Source organism: Tetrao urogallus (assembly GCF_951394365.1).
Source record: "Tetrao urogallus genome assembly, chromosome: 22".
NCBI lineage: Eukaryota > Metazoa > Chordata > Aves > Galliformes > Phasianidae > Tetrao > Tetrao urogallus.
In genome coordinates, this window is record NC_136835.1 from 1,923,397 (window position 1) to 1,950,519 (window position 27,123).

Below are 27,123 nucleotides of genomic sequence, written 5' to 3' on the forward strand. Positions count from 1 at the left end.
GTGGGAAGCAGACAGCAGCACGGAGCCCTCCCAGCAGCACAGGAGGGCGGAGGGGAAAGGGAGAGAATCTCCATGATCTCAAATCACGCATTTACAGTCTGGGGAAGTGGGGAATTAATGCATATTTCCAGCAATCGGTGTGGGACTGTAGAGTGGCTCAGCTTGGAGGGGAACTTAAGCATCACCCAGTGCCACCCCTGGCCGTGGGCAGGGCTGCCCCCCACCAGCTCAGGCTGCCCAGGGTCCCATCCCACCTGGCCTTGAGTGCCTGCAGGGATGGGGCACCCACAGCTCTCTGGGCAGCCTGACAATATTCCTTGCTACTTCTAAGATAGGACAACAGTGTAATTTTTTTAATGATGGCTGATCATGAAACACATCCATTTCAAATCTGGGTTGCCTTAATGTCTGAAGTCAGAGCTTGATGCAGTTGGCAGTCAGCTCTGTGCCTGCTGTCCTGGTACCCACTGATGTTTACCATGTGCATGTCATCTGCAAATTGAAAATTACTTCTAGTGGTCTCCATTTGCATGTTGTTGTACTTCTCAGGGGAGAAGAGAAAATTTAAAACAAATTTTAGAAGTTCTTTAAGCTTTTAACATGCAACAGGCACGCCAGCATCTTGTAATGCACTCTGCTTGTATTTTTTTTCTTCCTTTGATGGTTCATCCCCAGAAAGCAGCCACACAAACACACACACACAAATGGCATTTATCTCAGCTGATGGCAGTTGTATGGTCACTGTAGAGGTGATGGTCACGTTGTCCAGGTGGGCAGGGACACATTGGTGGCACTGTGCATCTGTTTCTGCTCCACATTTCATGTTCTGTGAGCAGGATTCCTGAGCTGCCACCAGCTCAGAGGCCTTTGGCTCTTTGTTTTGGATTTACATTGCATTCAGCATTGGCAGCTGGAGAGGTGAAACCTGGAAGAACCAGAGCAGGTGATGCTGGAGGGTGGTGCTGAGGTACTGCTACGTTCCACAGCACTGCTGAGCGCCTGCAAAGCCCGGTAAGGAGTTGTTCCTCTTTTCACAGTGGTTTGTGAGAACAGCAGCAGACGTGGCAGCTGGCGGTGCTTCCATTGCAAACAGTTCACTAAAGACATAACCCTGACCCCTTTCCTTGCTCTCCCCCATGCCCAGCACTGCCTTCAACCCCACAGCTCTCACTCCTTTTGCAGCTCCAGTTGCACTCTGACTTCAGCAGGCGATGGATAAACCATCCCACTACGCATGGGAACGTAGCAGAAAATTAACATTACAGTCAAAAAGATGAAAATATGAAATGTGAAGGCTGATTTTTTTATTTTTTATTTTTTTGCTGTGGTTTTGCCTCGCAGCGTGCTGCTTCAAAGAAGCAGTGAATTGAAGTCACTAGCTGTAGCTGTCTCGTTCTTTCTCGAGGCAGTGTTTTGATAAATGTTGATGAGTTTAACTGTAAAACTAAATGACATTTATAGCACGATGTATGCTTTACCCACTGCTTAATTATATCTAATGGTGTTGCATGTAAAAGGCATTTACCACTTTACTTTTGTTTAAAACGACAATCTAAACCTCAAGGCCTGTGTTGTTTTTTAAAGGAAGACGAAGACTTAATTAAAAACTAAATACAATCTATTTTTAAAAGGCAGCCACAACTTTTAATATGTGATAGGAATTGCCACACGTTTGATACAAGTGCTTGTGAATTCCAAACGGGTGGACTCCTGTTGTTGGAACTGCTCACTGCTGCATGGAGGTGCCAAGCAAGCAGAAATGTTCCCTTTCTCCTCATTTCTGTATTGTTTCTGTAAGTGCTGCATCATTGCTGTAAGTCCAGAGGCAGCGGAGGGGATAAGGCTGATGTAGTTATAGAATGACAGAATCACATGAAAGAGATTGAGGTTGAAAGAGATCTCTGAGATCATCTGGTCCAACCACCCACCTACCAGTGTTTTCCCAGTAAACCGCATCCCATAGAACAACATCTGAACACAGCGATGTGCTCGGGAGCACAGAACCAAAGAATGGCCTGGGTTGCAAAGGAGCACAGTGCTCATCCAGTCCCAACCCCCTGCTGTGTGCAGGGTCACCAACCAGCAGCCCAGGCTGCCCAGAGCCACATCCAGCCTGGCCTTGAATGCCTGCAGGGATGGGGCATCCACAGCCTCCTTGGGCAACCTGTGCCAGTGCCTCGCCACCCTCTGAGCATCTCCCCTTTTTGGTTCAGTCACGGGGGGTGTACTGAAAGCAAATCCCATAGATAGAGGGGGGGAGAAAAAAAAGCATGCATTGTCCTTCCTGTGTGTATTTTTTATAGTTTGTTTTTCCCCTTCACTTGAGAGAAGCGCTGGGTGTGGGCTGACAGAGGGACCTGCAGATTCCATAGCAAGTAGATTAATGCTTAAAGACACTGGCATTGGTCTTTTACTGCCATTTATAAACCCGATGGGTGGCAGACTGAGGGCTGCTTCCACATGTGTTCTCCCTCTCCTGTGAAATAATAAATATGGTAAAATAGCTCTCAGAACTGCCTTTATCACAGGGATGAATCAGGACAGTTGGTGTAGCAAGAGACTTAAAACTTACAAATATGTTGCCCTTTAGGCTAGCATTCATCATTGTGTCTGATCTGGAATCCAGACTAAAGCCTTTTGTTATTATATACCTTTTTATCCTTTTTTTGGAGTAGATGCAGGAAGGCGTTCTCGCTTTGATTGTAATGCTGAGACTTCTTTCTCCCTTTTTTTGGGGGAGGGGGGTTTGTGTGGCTGATAGTGTCTGTCATTCTTTCTGTGTCATGAAAGATGTTGTCTCTAATCTCTTCCTTCAGGAGAAAACGAGGAAAAAAAAATAAAGGCAAAAATCCCCTAAGCACAATGCCCCCATCAAACTGTGATGTGCAGATATTGAAGTGACCCGTGGCTCTTAGGACTGGATTTCCCAAGTGCTGAAAAGCAGCAGCAGAACTTCAGCAGAGATGAAGCAGGAAGTTTCTCAGCTCTTTTGTAAGCAGTTATTAAGTGAAGGCAATGCAAGCAACGCTACTTATAGCAATGACTAATTACAAGTGTAAAGCCCACCCAGTGCCACCCCCAGCCATGGGCAGGGCTGCCCCCCACCAGCTCAGGCTGCCCAGGGCCCCATCATTGAGTGCCTGCAGGGATGGGGCACTCCATTCGCCACCACTCTCTGGGCCCATCCATCCACCTCCTTGGAAAGTAAATGTTCAGCATCCTCAGGGACAAGCATTCGCCTCCACGTTGCCCATGCTGGATTTCTTGGGTGCCTTCTGCAGAGGTCAGTGATGGTGTCAGCGCTGGGCCTGGCGGCCCGATGGATGGCTGTGGGGCAGCAGATGCAGGCGGTGCTGAGCTGCAGCCCTGCTCAGTGCACTGAGAGCTGTTCCCTGCCTGCAAACGTGATGGGACTGCAATGCAAAGCCATGACACTGGAGTGCTTACTCTTGTTTGTCCAAAGAGAACATGAAGAGTAGGCAGATAAGGCGCGTTATCAACTTCTTGAGTTGCTTTGCTATTGCGGTGCGAATTGAGATCAGCTCTTCTCCCATGATTTCAAGCTGTGTATTAACTTCAAAGGGTGAAATACAAACTTAATTTAATCCCTGGAAGAACTCATCCTTTTGCATTCGATGTTTGATGTGTTTGTACATGGAAGTGCGGTTTAGATGCATAAGCTTACAGTTGCTCAGGTTGGTGGATATTTTAGCTCTCTCGTTTTGTGGATAAAAGTTCTGGGGGTGTTTGCTTCAAGTCTTACAAAATAACTCCTGTGTACAGCACAGCCGATAAAGCGCTGTGGTTTAAGTCTATCTTAGAGGATGGGAATTGGCCAGAATACCTCACGGAAAGCACCGTGTTCCAATTTATCATCTATTATCCCATTGTGCCTCAGGACATTTTCTGCAGGCTTGCACATTTGTTACTAATTTTGTCGTTTAATTCTCGCCTTTTGCAGTGACAGAACTAAAGATTCGAGAACAGCTTTAGATTACATGCGCACACAGTTAAGGGAGATCCTTTCTTATGAAGGAGATCAAGCTGTTGATCAAAATTCATCTCAGATACTTCATGGAAATAAAGATTTCTTGGATTTAGAAGAGATTATTAAGCTGCACATTGTGACAGATGCTACTGACAGTAAAATATTATGGATATTAAAAATCTGCGAGAAGTGGGTTATAGGTATGAATAGAAGAATTATCTGCTCGTTAGAATAAAATGGTTCCCATCATCTGTCTTAAAACAGTTTTCCTCGTTATTGGAAAATCCCATCGTTCTGTGTTGGCTTTTTGTTGGGGTGTGGGTCATGTAGCATCTAATAATTGAGTGCATTGAGAAATGGATTCTGAGAGTGACAATAGAACACCTGAAAATCACAAAGACAACCTCACAGGTGGAAGGTTAACCTCTGCTTGTCCTGCACCCATACAGGCGTCCTTGGCTGCATGGGGAAGACGTGGGACCGAAACAGACCTTGCTGTGCCCTGTAGGTGATGTGTGCTGTTGGGAGCATAGCTTCAGTGGCCTAGGGTACGGCCATGGGGCTGCTGCCAACCTGCACAGTGCACAAATGGAGGTGACGATGCAGCTGGCACCCCTGCAGGCATGTTGCTTCCTCCTGGACTTGGGATTTCAACATGGATTTTACAGCTTTGTGACAGAAGCAGGACTGAAGGCAAGGCAGGTTGTGCTGCTCAACAACACTGTTCTAATAACACAAATGCACTGAATGCACTCGTTGTCTGTGAAAACGGAATATTTTATTAATGCTTCCTTTTGCTACCTGCAGCAACCTGCTGTACGCCGTCAGAGCCCCATTCCTCATAGCACAAGTCAGAGCAGGTGCAGGAGTATCTGTGTATTTTAAACTCTGGATTAATCAAGGTCTCCTTCCTTAGATCTAGGCTCTGTGTGTCCTTGGTAGCGGTGTAGCTGGAAGATAAAAAGCAGATAAGAAATTCTGTATTAGAACAGCATTAATAATAAATGAATGTTGATCCTAATTGAGTATTATTTAAACATACTGGATGGAGGCAGCATTCTGCTGGGACCATCTTATGTTGTCAAACTACATCTCCCTTGCCAATGCTGCCTCTGAACATCTCTCTTTGGTAGCACGAGTGGATTGCTGGTTCTCAGGCGGTGTCCTTGACGGATGATGTCTTGCAGTGGTGACAGCAGAGCTGGAGGAGTGCGTGCGCAGAACTTGTGACAGGTGCACGCAGTGCATTTCTTTTGAGGCTCTGCACAGCTTTGCCCTTTGCTTTCGTTTTTGCTTTCACACCCACTCTCTTCACTTCTCCCTTTTCCACATGACAGCCCCATTTAGGGGCCAGCAGGCACCGCTCAGGGGTGACCAGCTGCTCCTGCTCAAGCAGCAGGTGACTTCCACGTCCTGCCTCACCAGTACCTGCACTTTCTGGTTCTTTTCCACAGTGCAGCCTTTGAGGCATGATGAGTGGTGGCAGCGTGAATCGAGCAGCTCCTGTCATCTGAAGCCCTCACTGTTTCTAAACTGCTATGTTTGTGATTGAAAGCATCTTGGAGTCAGGACTTGGGCACGCAGAACTGAATGACCCACATTGCTGTTTGAGATCGTGTGGTTTCATAGAGCTTTTTCCTCTTTGGTAAAAACAAAAACGTTCCTTAATTTCCTTTTCCCTACTCAGTGAGTGATTTTTAATTGGGTGTTTGTCTCTTTGCACAAGGCAGAGCAATGTGGCTGTGCTGCAGTGTGGCTCAGTGCTCAACAGTCCTTCAGCCTCTAAAGCCAAACCACAGCTGCTTGCAGACCAGACCTGTGTTTCTCCATCCTGAGTTATTGGTAAGGCTCCCCGAGAGTGCTTCCTTCCTCATAATACTCATGTGCAAGAAATGCTAACCTAAAATAGGAAGTCAATTCTCTGCAGCATCTTGGCTTGCTTTCTGCTCTGAGCTCCTCTCTCTGCTCCCATTCTGTCCACAGTGGTTTACTTTTTTCCCCTGGAAGGAAGCTTCATGTTTTTTTTGCATCTTTTATTGTATTTTTTCCTAAGTATTTTTGTGACCCTAAACTGGACGAAGCTGCTCCATCACAAGTAACTTGCAGCAACATCCTGTAAATCGTAGAGCTGTAGGATGGCTGAGGTTGGAGGCTCTGTGTGTGATGTGCTGCAGCTGAGGACTGCTGCTGCACAGATGTCCTTCGGCTCTGCAGTGCTGTGATAAACCCCTGACCTTAGCAGTGCAAAGCAATGGTTTAATAAGTGACCTTTTATTGTTTTGCAGTGTACTGTCTATTTCCAGAATAGAAGGAAAAGATTGGCCTGTTCCTGAAAGCTGCTCTTGTGGTGTGTTAGTTAAACAGGGCAAAGCATCCCTACCTGTAAATATAGATAAAGAAAAGGCTGCAGTATCAACACCATTTATATACGTGAGCTGCCAGATGAGGTAAGAAATGAGTTCTGAAAGAGGAAAAATACAGCTAGCAGCTTTCCAACTTAGCCGTGGCAGCAAAACATATAAATTGTGCTTTTAGCCATCATTGTGGTGAGAGTGACTGGTAGGGTTCTTGCTCTGCGTGGTCATATTCAGAAAGGCAGAATTTCTGGTGATTGCTGTAAATTATGTTCTCTTATGAGACTTGATTTGGTTAGAAACGTGGAATGAGAAGAAACAGATCTGTGGAACAACGGGCTGTGTTGCAACAAGCTGCATTAATCCTGAGAGCCATGACGGATTCCTGTGTGCTGCGTTCCCGTGAGCCTTGTTTGCAGAGCCCCACCGAAGGCAGTGGCAGATAAGATCTGTATTGATTCTGAGCATCCTCTGATGGTAACCTTTGAGGGGACAGGCAGTGTATGGCCGTGGAATTTTATCTATCAATATCTGAGTAATAGAAAGACAAGCATGACATCTAATCCCAACACAGGTGACAGATGATAAATCTGAGCTGGTGTGGTTGCTGGTAATGGGAGGCAGTGAGAGGGGAGGCTGGCGGGGCGGTGATGGACGTGGTCAAGTCAGGAAATGCTTTGGGCTGAGAGATGCTTCAGCCAAACGTGTGTAGGTTTTCATTATAGGTAAAGGGGTTTTATTCCCAAATGCAGTATATAAGATCCCAATCGTTTGCATGAGCTATGGACTGCTTGGTTGTTCCTAGCAAGTGGTGCAGAATGAAAGACTGATGCTCTCCACGTGTTAACCTCAAAGCAGGTATTTTGCAGGGGTGGTGCTGGGCTGGCCCTTGTGTTTGCTGCCCCACTCCTGGATCCATCCCATGGCTCCGTGCTGCAGCAGCACAGTGTGCTCCACGCTCCCTTTGCAAACAGGGCTCCCAAAACTCCTGGGGCTGGGGCAGCCAGTCAGAAACAGGGCTCTTCCAGCAGCTTTGGGAGTAAAGAATGCTGAGAAATTTAATAATTCAGATGGAGAGTGATTCAGCAAAGGGACCGCTCGCCTTTGGACTAACAATACTTAGCCAGCTATGTTGCTTTAGCAGTATTTCAAATCAGTTTTCTATCTTTATACCATTCCAGTTGCACGCCAGCAGAAAGAATTCCCCGATGCAATTTCATCATGCAGAAATTCACAAATGTTTAAAGTAAATATAACCCTCGGTGTCAGTTTGGAACTATTGTCATCTTTTATTCTTACTCTTTAAACAAGAAAAGCACTGAAGGTGGCTATAGCGTATTTTTTTTTTTTTCCTTTCCTCCAGAAATTTAATAGCTCTGCACAACTTACTCAAATTCGCAGTATATTTTCCTGAAGTGTGTAATTCTTAACACAAACACGCTCTCCATAATAAGCAATTTTTTTAGCACCATCTTGCTTATTCTCTCTGAAGCCAGGAAAGCACTTCAGTGGAGGAATGTTGGCTGCGGCTCAGTGAGAGCTGGGCAGAGGGGTGCTGTGCCTCGCTGGGTGAATCAGCGATGAAAGGTGCTGAAAGCATTCACACGTGTGTACACTTGTTAAAATATGTATCGAGAAGAGAGGGAAATAGGTTCCTGCAATTACAGAGGTTGAGTAAAGCGTATGACAAGAAAATTAAATAGCTTGCTGAATGGTGGAAGTGTTTTTGTCCCTGCAGAAAATGTCAGAGAAACTCGCTGAAATTCGCAGTGAATAAGAGAATGGGAAGACTTGTGGTGGCCAGGCCCAGTGGTGGCGTGGCTTGCAGTAGTCCAGTTGGATTATTGGTCATCCAAAATTAATGTGTGCAGATCGGGTGATGGAGCCTATCAGAGAAGGGCGTCATAGAATCATAAAGGTTGGAGAAGAGCTCTGGGATCGTCCAGTCCAACCGTCCACCATCACTGCCCACTGACCGTAGCCCTATGTATTCCTCCTTCCCTTTCCTTGAACACCTCCAGGGATGATGACCTCCCCACCTCCCTGGGCAGCCTGTGCTGATGCCCAACCACTCTTTCTGAGAAGAAATTCTTCCTAATACCAAAGCAGCCCTTAGAAAACCAAGCAGAGTGAATGGAACGCAATGGAAGGTGGGTGAAGAGAAGGCGTCTCCCACCATTGCTGCATTTAGGGCTGACCCTGGCTCTTTTCATAAGTTAGTAGCTTTCATCTGGTCTCCCTATCTTTTTCAGTTCACCTTCTGAGAAATGATGAACCTTACCGAAGAATTGTTCTCTAGCTGGAAAAACAGAAGCATTGTACTTAATGCCAAGTAATTCCTTAATTGATGTGCTTCATTAGTGACAGGCAGTAGCTGTGTTATTACAGATACTGGAAGTTGGGGAATAGTTTCTGTGAATATTAATCCCCCACCTCCTTTTTTCCACCGCAGAAGAACTTTTTTAGCTTGTGCTCTTCCACAGTGAACACATCAGGTGCTACCAAAACTCACAGCGACAGAATGGACGTGGAAATCAGCGCCCCTCATCAAAGCCACCCTTTTTAATTCATGCTTCTTTTTTTTTTTTTTTTTTTGGTCGAGGAAGAATAACACGCATGAAAATTTGAAAGCAAACACGAATGCAACGTGAGCATTACCATATCAATTTGCTGCAGTCAGAACTTCAGACACAGAAGTGGAGATGCTTATATCCCATTTCCTCCGTTTCCTTTGAGCGCCGTCTGCTCCGTTGGGTTCTGAGGCTGCAGTGGATGCTGTGCTCTGAAGTAGCTGTCACTCACAGTACGTGGGGATTTTACACAGAGCACAACTTCACATCAGCTTATTGGAGATGACAGCAAAACAAACTTGAAAATGAGATTTTCTAGAGTTCTGTTTGTTTGCCAGCAGTACTTTTTTTTTTTTTTTAAGAGCTCTTTCCCATAGGAGGTACAGTTGCATTTTGGCCATGCTAAGACAGTTGCTCGCCATAGAGGAGGTTTTGAAGAGACAGTAAGAGCTACTTGAATGCAGGAAAATCTCAGAGATACTTGACTGAAGGTCACGAAAGTGGTAATTAGATCTTATTAGAAAAGAAAGTTGCTATTTCAAAATGTTAGATGTAAATCTTGGTTGAAAATAAATTTTTTCTTCAAGGTTGAGAATGAAATTGAAAGAATAATTGTTCCTAAACATCCATGTGCAGCTTCAGATTCTGTGGCTTTGGAGGGTTTCCATTATTATTTTTACCTGGGCACAAAAGGAAGACTTCAGGGCGGAAAGGTATCAGTAACTGGCAGCCAGCTGAAGTGAGCAGACCCTCACAGCGGGCTGGTGGGGCTGAGAAGCCCAATTTTATGCTAAGAAATTGCTCTTTTCACATTATAGGCCAAAACCCCTTGGCTTCTTCAGCAGAAATATGAGTAATTTTCACAATGTGGTATTGTTCAGTGTTATTGTCGTCATCTGTTCACAGCTGTACCTTGAGCAAAATGTGTTCCACTCACTGGGGGCTCTCCTAGGGTATAAGTGTGAGCTCTGGGCACCTCTTGTGCCCATCTCCCACCTCCCCGCTCTGTGTGATGGTGGTGGATGCAGACACATGCTCCTTCGTGGTGCTTGGGATGGCCGTGGGTGCTGAGCGTGCTCTGAAGTGGTGTCTGTAGTGGCCGTGGATGAGTGCTCCAGTGCGGAGTCTGATGGCTGTGGACACGTGCTCCAACGTGGTGTCTGGTCGTCATGGACATGTGCTCCAGTGCTGTGTCTGGTGGCCATAAACATGCTCCACTGTGGAGTCTGATGGCTGTGGACACGTGCTCCAATGTAGTGTCTCTGTTGGCCAATGGACACGTGCTCCAACTTAGTGTCTCTGTTGGCAATGGACACGTGCTCCAACGTGGTGTCTCTGGCCAAGGTCGCATGCTCCAGCTTAGTGCCATGGATGCGTGCTCTAAGGTGATGCCTGCTGCACACCAGCACTCAGCCCTGCTGCTGTGTCACTCGCAGCTTTTAACTTGCAAGGCTTTCAGCATCTCTCTTTGGCAGACAAAATGGACTGGGAGATGCGAAGAGACTAATAATAGTGCAATTACACTCCCTCAGCCTGTCAATACTAACAGGTGCCCTTGAAGCTGGTGCAGTCAGTGTCTGAGTCCGGAGTTGTGCTGCTCATGGAGGCAGAATGGTGCATCTTAGTGCACATCACCTCCGTGAGCAAAGCAGTGCAAAAGCACTGACTTAGGACTCGTTCCTTGAGCACATTTTCCCTACGTGCCATAAGCTGTGTCTCATGCTCTTACGTGCACGTACAATTTTGTAGACAGCCCGATCTAAAATTGCTACCATTCTCTTGTGCATGAAAAGATGTCATGAAATTAACTCTGTGGGAAGCAATTGCCTTTTGTTGCCGACACAATTAGTGTGGATTGTCCATTCTTCTCGAAAGTTCGACTGTGACGATGCTCTGTGTTAGAACAGCCTGCAGGGCCAGATGCACTGAGCTCCAGCAACTTGCTTTCAGCACGCTGTCGTCATTTCTGTCCCATCTCCTTAAAGCCAAATCGCCAAGCCGATGGTGATTTGTTTTCCTCCTCCTTGCTGCTCCATAGCATCTGATGGCTGCAGAATGCCTGTTCGGTTTCTGTGGTCTTTCTGAAGAAGCAGATTGTGATGCTTTGTGGGGATGCTGATCTTTGTGATGGGTGGGAAGAGCACAGGAGCTGCTCGGTGGAATAGCAGTGACAAGGAAACAAAGCCTCTGATGTAGGAAGATTGCAAGGTGTTTATAACCCTTCTACAATGCTTCTCTCAACCCTTAGTTGGTTGTTTAATCGTTTCGTTCTTCTTAGATAGCTGAAATTGGTAAGTTTTGACATCAAAATTACATTAATTCTGTGAATTGATCATCATGTCATGTTTTTCCTCCAAGACACAAACAAATACTCCGTATATTTCAATGTAGGTTTCTGGTTGGTTGGTTGTTTTTTTTTCCCTTGACTCAATTTATTAAGAGGAATTCTGTGAGTTTACATAGTTGAGGTTTCATGAAAATTACTCTTTTTTGAAAAGCGTTTCTGTTTTCTGTGTATGGAATCAGCAGTGCTATCAGCCATGATGAGTACCTGTGGCTGGTGTTGTGTTGGGAATTGAAGAGGCATGTTCACAAGCACGTATTTCTCATCTTTCATCTCCTCCCCCTGATTCTTCACTCCATCCTGATGTGCTGCAAGTGGAAAAAAGAATTAATTTTCAATGTGACCACTGCATATGAGCCAAGGTCCCTGCACTGTGCCCACCTAAGAGAAACTTGTTCTAACGCAATTTGCTGTTCAAAGTCTTCTTTCTTTGCAGCCTTAGAAACAAATACTGCAGTGGTCCAATCCAGAAATACAAGTGTAAAAATTGTTTAGCTTCTAGCCAAAATCTTTCCCTGAGTGCATTACTTCCCTCCACCTTGTCCTTCCTTCCCGTAGGTTTTCTACATTGCACAGCCAAAGAATTGCTTGATACAGTAAAGGAGACACACAGAGCATTTTTTTGCTTTCCCTTACATTGTATCTGTTTTGGTTATTCCATGTGCTCATTAATTTTATACATGTATGATGCATGTATATCATAGAATGGCCTGGGTTGAAAAGGAGCACAGTGCTAATCCAGTTCCAACCCTCTGCTGTGTGCCGGTCACCAACCAGCAGCCCATGCTGCCCAGAGCCACATCCAGCCTGGCCTTGAATGCCTGCAGGGATGGGGCAGTTCCACATACAGCAGTTCCCCCTGAAGCCCATCTCACAAGCTGGCTCATCTCACGTTCCTGTTTTCCTCTCTCAAAAGCAATGTGTTACACTTCAGCTCAACAATATTCTTGCATCTTACGTCAAGTGTAAGTCATCCAGTTTGTGTAGGCAGCGATGAGAAGCTCAGTCCAGGAAAGCATGTTTTGAAGAACTGCCTACCTGTGAGCACAGGTTATGTGTGTGCACAGGCAAAAAGATTGCCTGCTGAGTGTGGGTAGGGCTTAAAAACACTGATTTTCATTTGCAATTTTTTGTTCTCTTTTTCTATGGCCTTAATGACTTCAGAAAATGGCTGCAGTTTTTTCACTTCCACTTTTTTCATGCTAGGCTCGATCTCCTTGTGTGCATGCTAAGGGATTCAAACACTTTGCTGGAAACAGAGGCTCGATTCTCTTCGTAGCTTTATAAACAGAGCCCAAAGGGAAGTGAATTATGTGGGCAAAGTTAAGATTTACTCAATCCTACCCAGGTTTGAAATACGAAGTCTGATCTTTGAGTCTGTCCCTTATGTTACAGAGCACTGAGGAGAGTTCTTTATCAATAGTAGCCTTCCTTTTTTTTTCTTTCTTTCTTTTCTTTTTTTTTTTTTTTTACTCTCTTTCTGTGATTCCATTTGATGTCTGTACAGTTCAAAAACTGACAAGTTGTAGATGTTGAGAAGCTGTGGGTGCCCCATCCCTGCAGGCACTCCAGGCCAGGTGGGATGGGGCCCTGGGCAGCCTGAGCTGGTGGGGGGCAGCCCTACCCACGGCTGGGGTGGCACTGGGTGGGCTTTGAGCTCCTCTCCAACCTGAGCCATGCTATGATTCTCCCCCTCTCTATCCAAATATGCCATTAAAAGACGTTGTGGTGCTTTAAATGTCTGTATTTTGGTGAAAGTAATACTCCCCGGAATGCTTGCATAGCGCTGGTAAATATTAGCAAATAACTTCCCGAAATGTTTAAGTGAAAATGGGTCTAGAGAGTTCTCGCTTCACACTGCATGTTTATTTAATTTGAAGTTTGTAATTGATGCTGTTCTTGGTAACTGGGAGCAGATGTGAATGCAGATAACCAAAAGCTTTAACTCGTACTGCCTTGTGCTGTTAGTTAAGCAAACAAATTTAGGTCAGCAGAGCAAAGGAATCTGTGCAAACAACAGCCGGATGGGATGCCCTCTGGTTCAGAATAAATACACAGAAATCAACTACGGTTGAGCTGATGGCTGTATCAGACTGTGGGGTGTTGTCCTCGTGTGCCCTGTGCCTCTCATTAACCCCAAAGCCTGCGGGTGTGCAAATATTCCTTGAGTCAGATCCTGACGCCGGCCCGGACCTCGATGCTGGACTTCCAAAGCAATCAGTCAGCAGGCTTAACGTAGCAGCATTCCAGCATGAAAAGCTTCAGTGGCTTAAACTTCAAATAATTTATTTCTAAATTACTTCTACTGTAATTTTTATTAATTCAAATAGGCTTCCAAGCTGATGTAAAACTCAGTAAACGCAAGGAACAGTTTAATGAATTGAAAATAGGATTGAGTCTTTTAAAGTAAATGTAAAAAAATATGCTCGCAGTAATTGCTTAGATGGAAATCAAGTCTTAATAGCTTTGTTAATGATTTGTAGCGAATATTGCATTTATGAGAACATATCAAGCTGATCCTTGTGCAAGAACCTTGTTTTGAACGGGTTTGATAAAATCATTCCCTGGGAGCAGTTAGTGGTGAATAGAATGGAATCATAGGATCATAGAATCCTTAGAGTTAGAAGGGACCTCTGAAGGCCATCAAGTGCGACTCCCCTGCAGTGAACAGGGACACCACATCTCCATTAGGTTGCCCTGATTTTGGCTTGCACTGCTGCTGGAATCTTGCAGCGCAGCCTCTGCTGGAGCCTGGCTGTGGGCAGGTGGGGGCTGAGGATCACTTCTGGTTGTTGGTGTGCTACCCACAGCTGTCTGTGATCAGCATCAGACCCAGTTGGCTGTGTGTAAAGTCTTGTATCGCGGTGCTATAAGTTCCTAAGTGAGTGATGCTATTGCATCCCCTAGCTTTGCTTAGGTAGGCTGTATGTGACAAACATTTGTGCTGCCGTGGTTGGAAGCATTGAAGAAAATCGTAGTGGGACTGTTGGTAGCACATTTGTGTGGTTGGATGACCCAAGAGGTTTGACCATGGTCAGTACAGTAGCAACTCACTAAAAAAAGGTGGAGAAAAGGCAAGAAAAAAGACAAACCAGAGCATAACAACCATCTCTGGGTGTTTTGAGTCTCAAAGTTTCTTCCCCTTCCTTGGGCCACCTACAAGTGAAGCTGCACTGCGGTTCTCCCCATGTCCATGCAGGAGGCAGACAAGCTGTGAGCTGCCCACAGGAGGGGCTTTGGTTCCTCTTCACCTCTCCAGCAGAGCTCTGCTTTGCTGTAACCTGATGTAGAAGGTGTGGAAAACATGAAATGCAAAATGCTTCTTTTTTTTTTTTTTTTCAAATCAAGGTCCTCTGCATTCTTTATAACGCAAACCAGATTTCTCCATGTGCATCTGATGCAATGATTCAATTCATTAGAGAGAGAGCTTGGAGGTGGTGACCTGTAAATGATTACAAGACTCCCACGGCATAATTGCATCGAGTTCGTCTTTCCCACCTCTGGACATTAATAGCACCCACTGATGAGATGTAGTAAGCGAAAACCAGTTCACAAAAGCATATCTGCTGAAGTCAAAGGACAGATGCTTCTGAAAGCAGATTTTTCTTTCAAGGTAATTTAACAATATTCATCTTTTTAAGGGAGGAAGGAAATTTCTGCTGTTCCCATGCATATGGCATGGAACATCTGCTCCTTGGACTGGTATGAGGAATAAGGCATGGAGAGGTGGATAAGTCCAGGGAGATTTTTCCCTGCTCATCGTTTTTGGTCATTATGTAAAATAGAGGGAATGAAGTGACTTGTTTGCTCTGTAATCACAGAATTGTAGGGGTTGGAAGGGACCTCCAGAGATCATCGAGTCCAACCCCCTGCCAAAGCAGGTTCCCTACAGCAGGTCGCACAGGTCGGCATCCAGGCAGGTCTTGAACATCTCCAGAGAAGGAGACTCCACCACCTCCCTGTGCAGCCTGTTCCAGTGCTCCTCACCTCACTGTACAGAAGTTCTTGTGCACATTTGTGAGGAACTTCCTATGCTGCAGTTTCCAGCCGTTTCCCCTTGTCCTGTCTCCACTCACCACTGAAAAGAGTCCAGCCTTGCCATTCTGCCCCCCACACCTTAGATATTTACAGACCTGGATCAGGTGCCCTCTCAGCCTTCTTTTCTCAAGGCTGAACAGACCCAGTTCACTCAGCCTTTCTTCATAGGAGAGATGCTCCAGGCCCTTCACCATCCTTGTGGCCCTCCGCTGGACTCTTTCCAAGAGATCTCTGTAATGAGGTCGTACGGTGGTCATTTGGCAAGCAATTAGCTGTACAGCAGTCATTTTTCCACTATTCCCATCATGGACCTCTCTTCCAATTACTCCTCTTTAATTCAATTGTTTCCAGGATGGTCAAGAGGAGGAAATCCATCCTCAAATTTCCTGGTGTTGCCATCTTGAGTATTCCAAATGAAACTTTCAGACGTCACTTATGATTTTCATATTTCCTCTTCCTTTCCTTTCTAAGGTGATGGCCAGAACCTGGTAACAGAAGATGTGACGGTAGTGGAGGGGGACGTTGCCACCATCAGCTGTCGAGTCAAAAACAGCGACGACTCCGTGATTCAGCTCCTCAATCCCAACAGACAGACGATTTATTTCAGAGATTTCAGACGTAAGTTCCATTTTTTTATTATTTGGTAACAACTTTTCCTGCACTTTGTTCGCAGTTAGGATAAAGGATATGCTGAGATCTTCTAATTTTATGTTGGACACTTAAAGTTTAGTCAATTCTTTAGAGGGCAGATCAGACAGGCAATCATAATCTTTCTCCTTAATGGAAACCTTGATGGACCCCTTTAAAAGTCAGACCATTTCTTTGCAATAGGAATTGATTGTAGTAATTCAGGGTGAATTGCAATTGAGTGCCAAATATTTAGCTGACACAAACAAATTGAACAGGGCAAAGCAGAGACAGTGTAATGTTCTCAGAGGTAATCTGTTTGGTGGCAAAGCTGAAATTTTCATGACGATCTCTGCCTCATTATAGCCAAAGCAAAATCTCCCATCACCATGGGGTCTGCTGAGCAAACCTGGCTTTGTTTCCTCTCATGACCATACCACCTCATCATAGCTGGAATGAGATGTTTGAGATGGTCTGTAGTGTCACAACGGGGACCAGAGACACTGGGACATTGTAGTGGGTGTTATAGGAACGTCTGGCAGAGCACGTTCTCTCCTGAAACACCTTGTGCCCTGTCTACAGGCAGGCTGTGGAGCCTGGCTTGTTTCACTTGTGCTAAGATTTGTGGCCTCTGTGTTTGCTGGTAAGATCTGAAACATTCAGTTTCCAGATTTCTAAACAGCCACTACTGGTCATGGAAACAAATGTTAAATTATCCTTTCCCTGCTTCTTTTATTTTTCATGCTGCCCCTGGTTTACTCGCTGCACGCAGTCTGAAATGCAGACATATAGGAGTGGATTTTCACAATAAGCAGTTTACCTCTGCATCATTAAGCTGTCTGAGCCATAGAATCATTGAGGTTGGAAAAGATCTCTCACATCCCCATCCCACCATTCCCACCACATTCCCCAGTGCCACATCCCCATGGTTCTAGAACCCACCCAGGGATGGTGACAACCCCCCCACCTCCCTGTGCAGCCCATCCCAGTGCCCAACCACTCTTTTGGAGAATAAGTTTTTCCTAGCACCCAGCCTTACTCCATTGGCACCTCTGCAACTAAGCCTTGATGCTGTGCCTGGCTGATTTACTTCTGTTGATTCTTGGTAACGATTTGAGAACAGAAGCATTCGATAGATCCCAGCTGTAACTCAAGAGCAGGATTCCAGCTACAGGCAGGAGCTGCTTTAGATGCTGCTCAGATCTCTGCAGACTTTTGACTTTGTGTTGGGAAGAGGGACTTCTGCATCTGTCGCCGCTGACGATCCTTTTGCTCCACAGCACTGAAGGACAGCAGGTTTCAGCTGGTGAATTTCTCCAACAGCGAGCTCCGAGTGTCGCTGACAAACGTCTCTATTTCTGATGAAGGACGGTACTTCTGCCAGCTCTACACAGATCCCCCGCAGGAAATTTACACCACCATCACAGTGCTTGGTAAGGACCCTACGGGTGCTCGTGGCGAACCTCTCTAATTGCTGATGAATTTTGTGCTTTCAGTGGTCAGACTGATCTGATCGTACACTCAATATTTTCTTCCCTAACTCGGGGATGTGAAGGATGATATTATAATGAAGACAGACAGCATCTTTGCCTATCCGTGATGTTCCTTAAGAGCAATTATTACCAACAGCATAGCTCAGGAACCTCCTACTATATGAAGATGCATAAGTTTTGCATGTTTCTCTGTTGACTTATCCAGCGAAATGGAAAGCCAGCTAATGGGAAGCGATAGTTTCCTATTAATTGCAGCAATTTTTTTTCACACTTAATGGAAAACAAGGTCTTTTGCTCCCCATCCTCAAGTTGCTCACTGCTTTAGGAACTGCTGTTTGAAGAGTTGAACTTAATTCTGTCTCATCCCTCCCATTCCCACCAGCCAAAATACGTTCACAGCGGGTCATGCTGAGCTTTTGCCTTGCCTTCTCTTGATGCTTTGCATGGCTGTGGTGGATGTGCAGCTGTAAGGCTGTGGTTACCAATAATAGCAGCTCACGCTATTAGCGCGCGTTCTGCAGATTAGCTGCGGCTTTTAAGATTCTATTAATAGGAGAACCTGAATCACGGAGGATGATATGATGTGAGATCTCACTTGCTGATTAGTTTAAATCTTTCTCCTTTTATTTAATGAGATTTGGTTCTTACATTTCTATATGTTGCTTAAATAATGTTTATAAGCGGTTCTACTACAGCTGTTACGTTTATCAACAGCTTTTAACTTCTAATAGTTTCCAGTTTCCATGTGGATGAGGAGCTCTATTCCAGCTTTTCTCAGTAATCACACCTAAACAAAAATACTGTGTTGTATTTAATTTCCCTACTTAACTTGAAATAATGCTATTTACTTGATTCATCTATAAGCTGGGACTGCATGTCTCCCAAGTGGGAGATGTAATGCAGTTGGGTTTTGGTGGTTTTCCTTTTAACACACGTTAGGCTTTAGAATTCAAGGAGAAGTCTGATTTATTTTCTTTTGTAGGTCTTTTGCTTCAGTTCTTTTTTAGATGTTCAGTATGACCAGTGTGTGCCTGCCTCTCCCTGGCATTCATAAAGCAGTGAGCCTTTCCTGTGAGCCTTCATCACGTGCTCAGGCAAAGCCATAGTTCACAGGGCAGGCAATAAAGATAGATGTTTATTATTAGAAGGCTGAGGAGGGAAGTGTTTATCTTAGCTAACATTTGTACTACGAGACAGGATGTGCAAAGCCAAGGATAACATGTCTGTCTTTTCTTCCATATTATTGACTCCCCGATTAGGAGAAAAAATGGGACGGGGCTGGGGAGTAGTTATCCATGTCAGTACATCGTCAGTTCTCCTGGGGATTCATTCTCCACCAAAGATCTCTTAGTCATTACTCAGTCTCCTATATATTTTAAGTCCTGTCGAAGAGTAGTTTTGCTGATCTGCTTCTAATGATACTCTCTTTGGTGAGCAGAGCAAAGTTTTGAGGCATCCTTCTTTGTAGTCAGTGTTAGAAGAGAGCTTCACGCTTTCCTTTCCTTCAGTAATGTTCTTCCCTCCTCTTCCCCGCAACTTTAATGCCTTCAGTAAGACTATATGCAGATTTATTCATGCTTAATTGGAACATGTGAAAATCTCCAATATGTAGTCTGTTCTGTTCTTCTTACAGAAAAGCCACAAGTGACTAATTAGTCCATTTGATCATCTGGATGATATTTATACATATTTGTTCTTCATTAGCTGAAAAACGCGTTAGTCACATTTGAACTATACAGTTGCTTAATCACATCGATCAGAGCAAAGTTGAGTTTCCTTTGGAAGTTCTCATTTTTTTTCCCTGTGAGCGCAACTCCACGCCACGTGAACTCTTGATGTTCATTTTTTCTCACTCTCCAGCTACTGGTGCTTCCATGGGGAGAGACTCCTTGCTTCTGTGTCATCACTGTTAAGCTTGTTTGTCACGACTCTGTGTTAGGCTGCAGGCTGAAGCTCTGGCCTGTTTCTGAATATTACTGCCTTATGTTTCATGCAAGACTCTTGATCTGTAGAGGAAAGTGGGGAGGATGGGCAATTACCATCCTAAGGAGGCTGCCGTGCGGTGCAAGAGTTGGTCACTGGCTGCACAGTTGACTGTCTCCTCTTCCTGGGGTGCTTTTGGGTTTAGTTTGGTGACTGCAGTCCCACGTGCTCCTGTGCTCGTTGCCTTTTGAGCATTTTCAATGAGCTTGATGGTCGCTGGCCTGCTTCCACTCCTTAAGGCTGAGACTTGAAACTGAACAGCAGGAGAGAAAAATTGCCTTCCGAGGTTAGAACTGCGGTAAGTAATGCGCTTCCAAATGTCAGCTTTGGTGTTTCCTCTCCTTGTCAGCACAAGTCGAGAAATGTGCGTGAAGTCAAACTGTATTTTTAAATAGCAGCATACACAACTGAGTGCCGTGGAAGATTCAGGCTCTTCTGCAGAGCGGTGCCTTGGTAGGAGGCAGAACTGAAAGATAAGGATTTGATAAGTGATAATTTGCGAAACCACTCTGATTATTAGGTGGAGAGTGAAGGCGCTTACTCTGATTACTGCAAAACCATCTATCAAAGGACTTGATCGATTGAAAGATCAAGTAAATGCTGGTGGCTAGTTTGCTCCAGTAGGCTTTATGGGTTTTTCAGAAGTCTTTCTTGTCTTGTGTTAGCGATCAGAAAACGTCTTACTTGCCTTTTCATCAAGCATGTGTTGTGATTTTGGTTTTTGTTTTATTTCTCTCTCGTTTTAGTCCCACCACGCAATTTGGTCATTGATATCCAGAAAGAAATCGCTGTTGAGGGAGAAGAGATTGAGCTGAACTGCACTGCCATGGCCAGCAGACCAGCAACCACCATCAGATGGTTCAAAGGAAACAAGGAGCTGACTGGTATGTGCATCCTCCCAATCGCCTTTTTTTCTTTCTTTCCTTTTCACATGCTGAAATGATTTATGTAACATTGTCTGCTTGCTCTCTGTTGTCTCCTTAAAAAAAAAGAAAGAAGAAAGCAAGCTGTTTTAAACGCCAGCTCAGGAACAAAGGAGTATGTGGGCAGACATAAATTATCCTTTAACACAGAAGGGCTGAACTTCGTGTTGTCCTCTGCCTACCTGCCAGACTTAAGTATAGGGATCTGGAGCCTTTCTGTAACTGCAGGTGACCTCAAGGAGCCCTAAAGCTGCGCGGAGAATTTATTTCTCTGCCTGTTTGTATTTTTCTGCCCTGTTTTAGGTATGAGTAAGATCGTCTGTGCTTTGAGCTGTGCTTTGACTTTCAGTTCATCTTCATATCTCGCTCTTTTGTTTATGGAGTATTTTTCCTGTGTTCAGTTGCATATTCATACAAGAAGTGTTTCTTCTACTCCCCTCAGCCTGGTTGCTCCTGGTATTAGCACAGTCGAGTTGCTGACACTGATTGCATGTGTCATGCTGTTAGTTTTAAGTCTGCATGTAGATGTGAGCTTGGTTGACAACACCTTTGTGCTGAGACAGTGAAGGGCTCTCTACAGAAGTCCAGACTCATTACTTTAAATGCAACCCCCCTACAAGGGCAAGATAAAATCCTCTATTTAAGTACAACACCTACAAGCATCTGAGTATGACACATGCTGAGCGTATGCTGATAAAGGTGGAATGCAAACCTGCTGCTGCTTGAAGTGGTGCCCCACTGATTTCCAGCACCTGTTGTCATCTAAACGTTACACAGATCTTCAGATGATCTCTTTCTTGGTTTTCTTTCCCATTCTGGCAGGCAGCAGTGCAATAGTTTTTGACCCTTCATGCTTGACCTGTCCAGCTTCTTGATTGAGTTTTCTTGCGTTGGCAATTGAATCCCAGCTTTGCTTCAGCTTTGAAGACTGCTGGGCTGAGTAGTAGCTTCTTGAAATACCAGTTCACCCTGTGGAGTCTTTGGATGTTTTTTAAACAGAAGTCAGGAAACTGAAATACTGGGTTGAGAATAGATTGAAGCCTTTCCTCCAGGCATAAAGGGATGTCACTTTCTGCAGCTCTCCTCATGTTTTACTCAAATGTATTTCTCCTGAAATATTTTTGTTTTTGAAAGACCTCTGTTGCAAGTTACTCCTAACATTCTGACCGTGCAATCTGGGTTCTTAAATAAAAAGCCACAGATAAGAGTATTTGGAGGCACAGTGGAGGAATAGTAGAGGAGGCTCAGGGGAGACCTCATTGCTCTCTATAACTTCCTGAAGGGAGGTTGTAGTGAGCTGGGGGTCGGCCTCTTCTCTCGTGTCATTAGTGATAGGACCAGAGGGAATGGTTTCAAGCTACAGCAGGGGAGATTCAGGCTGGACATGAGGAAGTATTACTTTTCAGAAAGGGTGGTCAGGCACTGGAATGGACTGCCAAGGGAGGTGGTGGAGTCACCAACCCTGGGGGTGTTGAAGGAAAGGCTGGATGTTGCGTTGAGGGACGTGGTTTAGTGGGAGCTATTGGGAATAGGTGAACAGTTGGACTGGATGATCTTGAAGGTCTTTTCCAACCTTGGTGATTCTGTGATTCTATGATTCTATGAACACTGTCAGCAAGTGATTGCAGAGGGCATGGAAAAATCCTCTCTCCTGTCTCTTCTTTCCTTTCTTGGTTCTGTGTTGTGTATCACATCACCTTTCAGGTGGTAAATCCTGCGGTTACTCTCATGGTTACTCTCTCTGGAGTACAGCTGAAATATTTCAGCCTATCAATATGACTTTTAATTAAGTTAATCTGTTTAATCACCTTTCTAGCTAATTGTTGATTCCAAAGTGGGAGGGGATTTGTAACTCCATTGATTGAAGAGTTCAGGGATTTGGGGATGGTGTAAAGGGATTGTTAATCATTGTGATAGTATATGGTAGATTTTAATCAGAAATAGCTTCGCGGGGAGGTGTGTTGCTCCATCCCCACATACCTCCCTGCCATAAAGCCTTGTGTCTAAAGAAAGGAAACAAGTATATGAAGGCAGCGTGTCAGCTGGGCACAGAAGTTAGGAATGTGAATGTGCATAGATGCATCCGTGTGATCGCTTTGTGCTCTTCTTTTCCATTTCCTCCCCAGGCAAGTCAGAAGTGGAGCAGTGGTCTGATATGTACACAGTGACCAGCCAGCTTTTGCTGAAAGTGGGACGGGAGGACGATGGGGTCCCTGTCATCTGCTTGGTGGATCACCCCGCTGTCAAAGACTTGCAGACACAGCGCTACCTAGAAGTCATGTGTGAGTAGCAGAACTTCTGATGGTTTTAACATATAGAATCACAGAGGAGCCTGGGTCAAAAAGGAGCACAGTGCTCATCCAGTTCCAACCCCCTGCTGTGTGCAGGTCACCAACCAGCAGCCCAGGCTGCCCAGAGCCACGTCCTTCACCTTGAATGCCTGCAGGGATGGGGCATCCACAGCCTCCTTGGGCAACCTGTTCCAGTGCATCACCACCCTCTGGGTGAAAAAATATAAAATTACTCACTGAAGAGTTCAGGAACTGCTTGCTGTATGTTTAGGTGAAGCCGTGGAGGTTGTTGATGGAACTTTGGCCTGTTTTCAAAAACTGAAACTGAGTGTTGTTTACCATTTAATTGGTTAAGTTTTGACTTTTCCCAGCCCTTTCATTTACTTCAGATTTGCACCATAAAAAGTTCCTGGCTGAGCGTTATGATCATCAGAACAGACTAAATCTCAGGGGGTTGGAGGGTTGGTGTTTTTTTTTTAGCAAAAATCTCTTTGAAATGCTTTTCTCTGATGCCACATAAAAATAACTGGCCACCATTGTGAGTTTACTGCAAAAAAAAAGAAAGAAAAAAAGCCACTGTGCAAAAGAAGCATTGGTTTTGTGCATTGTGAACGTACAGCTGCAGCTGTTTTTCTAAAGTAGGGCAGGATGAAGTGCATGGAATCTCTAGTAGCATCCCTGACAAAGGCCAAGCCACTTTCACTCTTATGTCCCCGTCATGTTGGGTGTTAATAATGCATTGCACTTTGTTTAGGAGCTGTTCTGCTGTATGTGACGTTAACAAGGTCTCTGAGCAGTTATCTGGAAATACCTGTGGTCCCAAATGCAGACGTGCCTGACTTCCAGCTGCTCTGTGCATATGCTGCTGCTCAGAAAGAGCTCCAAAACCAAAGTGAAACTGTCCTCACTGCATAGCTGTGGTGCCTCAGAAAATCAGGGCTGCGCAGATGATTCCCAGTGCTTATTTTTGCAGGTTGACATCGACTGCAACATTGCGCTGAAAGGGAAAGAGGAGGTTGTATTAATTTTATTTCATTTGCTTCGTTATGTAGTTTCATTATGAACGTCTTGGTTACAATTCTCATATCTCTGAAACTAGCGTGAAGTTATGTTCCTGTAATGAGGAAAACAGAAATGATCAGATACTTCCTAAATTGGCAGATACTAGATTTCTTGTGACTGCGGTAATGTGTAATTCATTTATGCAAACTTAATGTCCATTAACATTTCTTGTAGAGCTCCATTAGCTTTAATAATACATTAGCACCTTTGTGAGGCTTGATCAAATACTTAACAGGGGAAAAAAAAAATCCTATCTCCCCTATTATGTTGATATTGAAATCTTCCAGAGTTTCTTCCCCTTGTTTGAAAGGGCATCAGATTTCCTTTAGGCTTCCTTTTAGAAATTGCACTGAAATCCCCGATACTTTGATGGGTGGGAGAGGACCAATGTTTGTGGGGAGGACAAAAAAAAACAGTAAAATCTGTTCTGTTTTTCCTCTCTATCAAATGAATCCCATTTGGAGTGCTTTCATTTGCAGTCTTTACAGGGTTGCTCATACAATGAAGGCAAATCACATGTAAAAATACAGTTACTTGGATGTCCTTTGGGACGCATGTGATCTTCTGATAATGTGTTGGAGGCTTCTGCTGCAAAGATTTTACCCTTACCACTGATTTTAGTGTTCCCTGTGGTTGTTCCTGGAGCTGAGCATGTGCCTGTTGGAGTAGAACTAACACAGCACCTCCTTGCGAGGGTGAGGGGGTGGGTATGAAAAGGTCTTTTGAGTGCTCTGGTCGGAGTTAAACTCAGAGCTTGCTAACAGAAGCTATGTGTATATTTACGGGGAATTGACCCGTGTTAGTCTGGTTAGTGTTTTAGTGGGCAGGAGCAGATGGCTTGAGAGAAGAGAACCAGAAGAAAAAAACACGTAACGTCATAACCTTGCAGCTCCCAGCAATTAGTGGCTTCGGGACTTCATGTGCTGGAGGACACCCAGGCATGAGCAGTTGGTTCTTCCTGCTGGACCTGAACCTAGGGTAGAAAAGGAGTTTGGAGAGCAAACCTTTACCCCTGAGCTTTTCTGGCTTTAGTCTGATGACTGCAGCTCAGTTCTGAGGGAGACTATGAGCAGGAGGAAAATCTTGTCTTCACCAACCAGCATCTCAATCAGTGCTTCTGTTGGCACGAACTCAGCCTCTTGGGGAACTTTGACAATCAGGCTTAATTGATACTTTCTCAATTGCTTTTTAGATATGGGACTTGCAATCAGAGCACCGGATCCCTTCCGATGACAGTTGATGCACTTCTACTGACCATTTTTACTTTTCAGGCACACGAAATGCCATACCTCCAAAAGAAGCAGTGATTAGCAGTCACCCATCAGGCCAATGCGTTTGGTTTTTGCTGCTTCTCTTGCAGCCACGGAGGCATAACTCCACATCAGTCAGCTGCGTGGTGTTGGTTGAGCATCTGCTGTTCCATTCTCTCCCTCTAAGTCTTGCCTATCTGTACCAAGGGCACAACGGATCCACCTTTTTGGCACACCAGCAGGACATTAGTAAAGTATTTTCTCACCACATGTTGTATTTCTCTGCACTTAATGTTTCCACCTGAGCATGTTGGGGAAGGATAGGAGGATGATGGATGGAGCCTTCTTGGTTAACGAGGTATTGTTGTCTGACTCAATTTCAAGGCATGGAGAGATTTTTCTTGAAGAGATGATTTAAAAGTTTAAAAACAAAGCGAAACCACTGAAAACAGCAGAAATAACATGTTTTGTGGTGGGGGGGGTGTTTGTCCTCATGGAAACTCCTCAAAGCGCAGCCTGCAAAAGGGAACAGGCAGTGAACTCAGTGCTGGTTGTATAATGTTGAAATGAAAAAAAAAAATTAAAAAAGGTATTTTCAGAGGTCACACTCCCACACAGCTCAGCCATTTTTCAAGAGAAGGTTATTTCTGCTGTTGCTCATGTGCTCCTTGTGGGAACAGTGCCTTTGTGATGCTTCCAAATGGAGGAAGCAGAGCAGAGATGGGAGCAGGGTGCGGGTCCGGCTCCATTGCAGCCCAGTAGGAAGGTTGCAGTCCTTTCTCCCTCCAGTGTTTTTATTCTACGTCCAAAACATCACATTTTTCTCTTTCTCAAGTAGTTTTCTTAAGGAGAAGCATGCCAAATATGGTTCAGGGACCTTGAGGTGTCACTGAAGATCGGGGATGCTCGTTCTTGTTTTGGTGCGTTTGGAGGCGTTGCTGAAATAAGCATCTGTTTAATTGAAATGCTCTTCTTGGCGAAGAAAGGGGAAAAAAAGCCAACAAAACTGGTGCAAAAATGGAAGTCTGTGAAGTGACCTCCTTCACTGTGTTCTGAAAGCAATTCATTTCAACATTTTCGCCTGCAATGTAGTTCAAAGGAAATTGCCAACTTCAGGGTTTCTGGGTAACTTCAGGAGCATATTTCAGGCTGGCCCTTGGCTGCACCCCAGGCTGCAGTTGCTCCAGTTGTCCTGAACCACAGAGGAGCAGACAGTGCTCATGAAGGGAGACGGGCACGGTGATTTCAGACTCTGCAGAGTTAATGTGTGGGGTTTGTGATAATGTTGAACCTTGGAGCACCCCGTGCGTGTGCAGCACTAAACCTGGTGTCACCGTAGCCATCATTTAACAAGGCAGTTGTTCTCTATCCGCGGTGTGATTTGTCTTCTTGTTGTCCTCTTCTCTGCTTGCTTATTTCTAAGTGACTCTTCCAGTGCTGAGCATGTAGAATCTTTAAGGACACGCACAGTTGTTTTCTTTGTAACCTGAGAGATAGGAAGGGCTGTTTTGCTCCTCCTCTGGCAAAATAATTAAACTGTTGCATGATCTGATAAGGGTCCATAGTACATTCTGGTAATTCATTACTGTACCATAAGCAAAGTTGAAAAAAATGAATAGCAGCTTCACCCGAATCTGAGCAGTGCATGTAGTGGGTTGTGGGGTGGGGATGTTTTGCTGTAGTCAGCAGAGTGATGACTAAGATGTATTCATGCTGAGTATTAACTTGTCCTACTCAGGGAGTAAGCTATTTATTGCATATGTAATGTGGCACAGCCTGGCCCTTTGTGAAGCTTTGAGATAAATGCTTCCCCATGAACGCAGAGTGTGTTATTAAAAAGAAATCTCTGCAAACAAGCATTCTGTAATATTTATGAAAATCTCCTGGTAATGCTTTTTAAAAGCAAACAGAGTTTGACAGATAGCGCCGTGTACTCACAGTAACAATGGAATTTCATGCTTGATTAATAGCCAGTGAGCACACAGCCCTGTGCAGTGGATGGCTGCAATATGTTGTGTGGTGCTGGCTTGGAAATATATGTTGTTGGGCTCAAGTTGCTTTCCTTTTGTGATTCAGATCATTCAATGAGGGGTGGAAGACCAGGGTGTTGAGCGTAATTTTAGAAAGGAAATGAAGCACCAAAACACATTAAAATATCATTAAGGAATTAAATGGAACCAGATAATCTGAAACATTTAGG

The 27,123-nt window shown here is 44.7% G+C and overlaps 1 protein-coding gene across 1 annotated transcript in view; it reads left to right on the plus strand.

Moving 5' to 3' along the window:
* The window catches only part of CADM1 (cell adhesion molecule 1), a gene marked incomplete at both ends in the record, with an annotated part of 156,472 nt that overhangs the window by 90,651 nt on the left and 38,698 nt on the right, over positions 1-27,123 (plus strand). Inside the window, 4 exons of the mRNA XM_079545727.1 lie at positions 15,766-15,912; positions 17,202-17,354; positions 20,144-20,281; positions 22,447-22,602. Coding sequence (XP_079401853.1) covers positions 15,766-15,912; positions 17,202-17,354; positions 20,144-20,281; positions 22,447-22,602 — 594 coding nt within the window. The remainder of the gene's footprint in view (positions 1-15,765; positions 15,913-17,201; positions 17,355-20,143; positions 20,282-22,446; positions 22,603-27,123) is intronic.